Source organism: Hipposideros armiger, unplaced genomic scaffold, assembly GCF_001890085.2.
Source record: "Hipposideros armiger isolate ML-2016 unplaced genomic scaffold, ASM189008v1 scaffold_619, whole genome shotgun sequence".
Lineage (NCBI taxonomy): Eukaryota > Metazoa > Chordata > Mammalia > Chiroptera > Hipposideridae > Hipposideros > Hipposideros armiger.
In genome coordinates, this window is record NW_017731969.1 from 1,175,690 (window position 1) to 1,181,467 (window position 5,778).

The 5,778-nt window shown below is 58.2% G+C and overlaps 1 protein-coding gene across 1 annotated transcript; it reads left to right on the top strand.

Moving 5' to 3' along the window:
* The first annotated feature begins 2,323 nt into the window (after window positions 1-2,323).
* On the top strand, window positions 2,324-5,142 carry CCDC8 (coiled-coil domain containing 8 subunit of 3M complex). Its single transcript, XM_019625199.1, has one exon. The coding sequence runs from the start codon at window positions 3,130-3,132 to the stop codon at window positions 4,687-4,689; it is 1,560 nt and encodes a 519-aa protein (XP_019480744.1). The 5' UTR covers window positions 2,324-3,129; the 3' UTR covers window positions 4,690-5,142.
* The last annotated feature ends 636 nt before the right edge of the window (window positions 5,143-5,778 follow it).

Consider the following 5,778-nt stretch of genomic DNA (forward strand, 5'->3'; position numbering starts at 1 on the left):
TTTCAGGGAAAAAGTCCCCAGAAAACTGGAGTTTTGTCTCCAAACCAGCCTTTTTCTGGACAGGCCCAGCCACTCCTGTCACCAAAGAGAAAATGGAACACAGATGTAGAGATGCTACCCTGCAAAACATGGGGCGTTTCTGGGTCCCCCTTCCCGGGCCCCATGGTGATGTGGTAGGAAAAGATGAAACTCTGGGGGGACAGAGAGAGGAGGGATTTGGGGTCAGGTTGCCCGGCTCACCTCCAGCATAGCCCCTTACGAGCTTTGTGACCTTGAGATGGTTACTTAACCTCTCTGTACCCTCACTTACTCATCCGAAAGAGATCATCGTAGAGCTTTCTTCCCAGGATTGCTGAGAGGATTGAAGACCTGATGTGTTAGAGCTCAAATCAGCCCCAACGGACTTCATCTCCTTTCATTCCTGTTGTATGTCAGAGGAGACCAATTCTTTACAAGACCCTACAGCAGCGGTTCTCAATCCTGGCTGCCTTGTGGAATGACCTGGGACCTTCAAACAACCCATACCCAGCCTGCACTGTCAGAGGTTTTCATGGAACTGGTCCAGGGTAAGGCGGGGGCATCCAGAGCCCTAAAGCTTCTGGGGTGACTCCAACATGCACCGGGGCTGAGACCGCTACACTAGGCCTCCCGGAGATAATCAGACCCCATAGTAAGCTTTCTCAGAATCACTTGGAGGGCCTTTTAAAACGGAATACTGGGTCCCAACCCCAAGTGATTCCGTAGGTCTGGAGTGGGCCCAAGAATATACATTTCTATCAAGTTCTCAGGTGGTGCTAATGCTGCTGATCCCAGGACCTAACTGGAAGGACCACTGTCCTCCAGGAATGTCCGCTTTCCGCAGCCTGGCGTTCAAAGGCCAGGTGGAGCCTCTGGCGCAGGGCCAGAGCGCGGAACATCTTTAACTAGCGGTGCTGGAGCGCCCTCTGCTGGGCACCACGGGCGCCGCAGCTCTTGTGGTTTTCTCCCCGTTCCGGAGTGGTGGATAGTGGTAAGGGGTGGTAGCGTTGTCTCCTGCCCCCGGAGTCCCCAATCTTTCCTCGCAGTAGTTTTAGGACCGGACCACAAGTCTCGGGTCTTGAGCGGGCCGAGGGTCCGGGAAGGGTCAGTCTGGGGGTGGGAGGCGAGGTTGGGTAGGGTATGGAGTTGGGAGCCCAGGCACCTGGACCTCATGCCCTGGATCCGTTATGTGGTTATGCGAGGAAGCTCTGGAGTAGGACAAATCCAGGATTGAGCTCCCCTCCCGTCTCTGAGCCTTAGTTTCCTCATCTGGAAAATGGGAGTGAAAACCTGTCTTCATCCAAACCTATTCCCCCAAACCTAGTCTATCCACAGACTCAAACACGCGCGCACGCGCGTACAATCACCCCCGCCCCCCTCCTCCCCTGCCGCAATCTATTCACCTAGCAGACCCTCACAGAGACAAACACAACACCGAAGCCTGGCACTGGAGGGGTCAGCGATGAAACCTGAATAATCCCCTAGTGTCACAGCCTTGGCTCAGAGCTTTTGCACCTGTGTTTCTGCCACTTGGGTGCGCTTCCCTCGGGTATCCGTCTGCCTAACTCACTTTTTTCGGTTCTTTGCTGAAAAGTCACCTCCTCAGTGAGGGCTTCGCCGCACAACCTTAAGCAGCTGATGATTGCAAACCGTCTCCTGCCCCCCCTCCTCAGGCCCCGCCCTCCGGATTTTTCTCCCCCGCAGTCATCACAGTTTAATGCAGGACCGTGCGCTTCTCTAGGAGGCTTATTATTTGTCACCCGTAGGTAACTCTCCCCGAGGGTCTGCATTTGTCTGTTCTGCCTCCCGCAGCAGCCACAGCTCCGGGCCGGGATACAAGTCCTTTAAGTTTCGCGCGGATCTCTCGGCCTCGTCCCGGGTGCTGCCTTCTCCTCCCACCCGAGGCGGCAGCGCTCCGCGGGGTCCTCTGGAACTCGGTACCTCCGGGATCCCCGCGGGGACTAACCTACTGCTAAGGGGCCAGTGTGGGCCCCGCGCGCCGCCCTTTCCGGCGGGATCTCAAGGCCTTAAGACCCTGCTACTCGGACCTGAGACGCTGCTCCGCGCGCCCCTCGGCTCCCTCCCGCCAGGGCGGAGCGTTGCAGCACCTTCCTCGCCCGGCGCATCTGGGTCCGGTTCGCCAAGCCCGCGTGGTTCATTCAGTCAGTCATTCGACGACTGGAAACAGCAGTCCCCGTGTGTGGGCACTGGGCTGGCGCTGCGTAGGCGGCCGGGGACAGGACGGNCGACCCAAAAGGAGTGGACAGCCCCTCTGTCAGTCTTCCCGAGTCTGGGAGTGTAAGATGAGAAGGGGAAAGGTGGGCCTCACCCAGGGGGAGGACGAGAAGGAACTTCCTGCCCCCGAACTCCACAGAACAGCGCGCGCGGGCAGGGAGGCGGGAGGCGCGTCAAGGTCAGCCTGGACTAGGGTGGCAGCCTGCCGAGGGGCGGGAGACCCTCCTGAGGGGCTGGGCTGCCTCCTCCAAGCGCCTCGGCCATATTGAATAGCCGCGGCTGAGCTGTCTTTGTCTGCGAAGTCCTCTCCCAAGTTCCAGGCGTGTCCCTAGTGCCTGGGGCAGGAAGAGCCGCGGGCAGCCCGTGCTCCCCAACTTGGAGCTGGCACACCACTTTTGGAGCTTGCTGTGGGCTTTGAGCCTCAGGACTAACCTCACCCCGGCTCACGTAAGCATCCTGGAAACTGATTGCAACCAGTCCTTGGGAGGGGACTCTGCCTTGGTCCAGACCGGACTTGTTGCAGGCAGAGAAATTGGGAGGTGTTGGCTCACCTCCGCCTAGGGAGGTGATACTCTCTGGGCAGCGCTGCTGGGACCTCCCACCTTCACTTCGATCCCCAAGAGTAGTGTCCTTTGGGCTTGTTGCCCCCCCACCCCAGATTTCACCCTGGAGATCTTAAAGACCCTCGAGAAAAGCCACGTGGGGGGCTGGTTCCCCTGGGGCTTCCTCCCGTCTCCCGACTGCCTGATACTCTGGACCGTCCCCGACGTCTGCAAAGATGTGGATTTGGACGTCCTCGTGGAAGCCCTGAAGCCTGTGGGGACCTTTAAGAAGATCGGCAAGGTGTTCCGCAAGGAGGAGGACTCCACGGTGGGGATGCTGCAGATTGGGGAGGACGTCGACTATCTGCTCATCCCCCGGGAGGTCAGGCTGGCTGGGGGCGTCTGGAGGGTCATCTCCAAGCCTGCCACCAAGGAGGCGGAATTTCGGGAGCGGCTGACCCAATTTTTGGAGGAAGAAGGCCGCACCCTGGAGGACGTGGCCCGCATCATTGAGAAGAGCACCCCTCACCCGCCCCAGCCCCCCAAAAAACCCAAGGAGCCCCGAGGGAGGAGGAGAGTCCAGCAGATGGTGACCCCTCCTCCCCGGCTGGTTGTGGGCACCTATGACAGCAGCAATGCCAGCGACAGCGAGTTCAGCGACTTCGAGACCTCCAGAGAGAAGGGTAACAAGGGCCACAAAGGCACGGGGCGTGGCAGGAAGGTGCGCAAAATGCCCGTAAGTTACCTGGGCAGCAAATTCCTGGGGAGCGACCTGGAGAGCGAGGATGACGAGGAACTGGTGGAGGCCTTCCTTCGGCGTGGGGAGAAGAAACCCAACGCGCCGCCTGCCCGCCGCCGCGTGAACCTGCCGGTGCCCATGTTTGAGGACAACTCAGGGCCCCAACCGTCTAAGGCGGACAGGTGGCGAGAGTATGTCAGCCAGGTTTCCTGGGGGAAGCTGAAGCAGAGGGTGAAGGGTTGGGCGCCGAGGTCCAGCCCAGGAGTGGGCGAGGCCCAGCAGGCCTCCACCAGGGTGGAGAGGGATGAGGTGCCAGGAAGCGCCAGCTGCAGTGATAATGTGGGGAATGCAGGAGATGAGCCAGTGCCTGAGGCCCCCCCAAGAAGATGGAGGCCCAAGATCAACTGGGCCTCGTTCAGGAGGCGCAAGACGGAGGAAGCAGCATCCGCAGTTCAGGGGACAGAGGCTACAGCTAATCAAAGGGTAGAGGCTACAGATGACCAGAGGGCAGAGGCTGCAGATGACCAGAGGGCAGAGGCTGCAGATGACCAGAGGGCAGAGGCTGCAGATGACCAGAGGGCAGAGGCTGCAGATGATCAGAGGGTGGAGGCTGCAGATGATCAGAGGGCAGAGGCCATAGCTGACCAAGAAGCAGAGGCTGTGGATCACCAGAGGGCAGAGACTGCAGATAATCAGAGGGTGGAGGCTGCAGAGAATCAGAGGATGGAGGCTGCAGAGGCCATAGCTGACCAGGGGTCAGAGGCTGCATCTGGTGGGGCAGAGGCCATTGCTGACCAGAGGGCAGAGGCTGCACATGATCAGGGGGCAGAGGCCATTGCTGACCAGAGGGCAGGGGCTGCACATAATCAGAGGGCAGAAGCCCCAGCTGTCCAGGAAGCTGAAGCCTTAGCTGCCCCTGGGGCCACAGGAGCAACCCCAGGAGTTAGGGCCCGAAAACAGGTGAAGACAGTGAGGTTCCAAACCCCTGGGCGCTTCTCATGGTTTCGCAAGCGCCGGAGAGCCTTCTGGCACACTCCTCGGGTGCCAACCCTGCCCAAAAGAGTCCCCAGGGCAGGCGAGGCCAGGAGCCTCAGGGTGCTGAGGGCCGAGGCCAGAGCAGAAGGAGAGCAGGGTGAGCAAGAGGACCTGCTGTGAGGTGCAGGCAGGGACGCCAGAGCACCCACCACCCACTATCTTATTGGCCACTCAGGGCGCGTCCCTCCCTCTCCTGCCCTTGGACGGAGATGATCTTTCTGCCTCCACACCTGAAACTGGAGGTAGAGTGAGGGCCAGGCAGTGCCCCTCACCTCTCTACCTAGCACCCCCTTTTTTTCATGTTAAAATTTTATCTTTCATGCATTGATTTTAAAAACAGTCTAGTAACCCAAGGAATGTAAAGAAAGAAACCTGTACAATGGAGTCGCATTAACTTCCTCAGATGCGACTCCAGGTGCTCAGCTTGAAAAAGAGAGCGAGGGCAGGGGGAAATTCCTTCCTCTTCTCCATTCTCATCTCCCCTTTGCCTGCACACTTCACACTGACTGCCTCCTTGAACTTACAAAGAGGGCACAAGCCAACAACATGCAAATAAAAATGTTTACAAACTCATTTCTTGGCTTTGGACTTGGCAGCTGAACAATGCTCCAGGGTGATTTTGTCATGCCCTTGTGTCCCCTCCATGATAGTGATCTGTGTTTATGTCACTTTGCTTGCCATCCCCACACCCCTGGGTTCTGCAGGGTCCGAGGGCCCAGGGCCTTCAGTTTATACACTTCATACGCTTCACAAGGGACAAAAGAATCTGGAAAACGTGTCTAAATGCAGATTTGGGGGCCCTTCATGCCAGAGTTGTGGGTTTGCTAGCACTGGCTGTGCCCCCCCAACATCTGGGGCAGCTTGGCCACTGGACACAGTGACAAGTCACTGCAATAGGAACAGGCCAAAATGGGGGTTTGTGGTGTAGTAGTATGGAGTCTGCTGTGACTGGTGCTTACAATCGGGGAGAAATCGGGTTGCTAAGGCCCTGTGGGAGCTGGAGAACATCTCTTTGTATTGATTGTGTCCCCCACCCCCCTCACCCCAAGCTCACTGAAGGCAGGAGAAAAGGGAATTCATGGAGGAGGGGACCTGAATGCCAGCTCTAGCCTTCTGACTGTGGCTGCAGCCTGGCCTGAGTTTCTTAGTTTTTTTCCCCTTGGAATGTAGGAATGATAGGCCCTCTCCAGCCCCTGCCCCAAAAGTGGT

Coding starts and splice junctions, on each gene's coding strand:
- CCDC8 (XM_019625199.1), top strand. CDS start 3,130: ATGCTGCAGATTGGGGAGGACGTCGACTATCTGCTCATCCCCCGGGAG.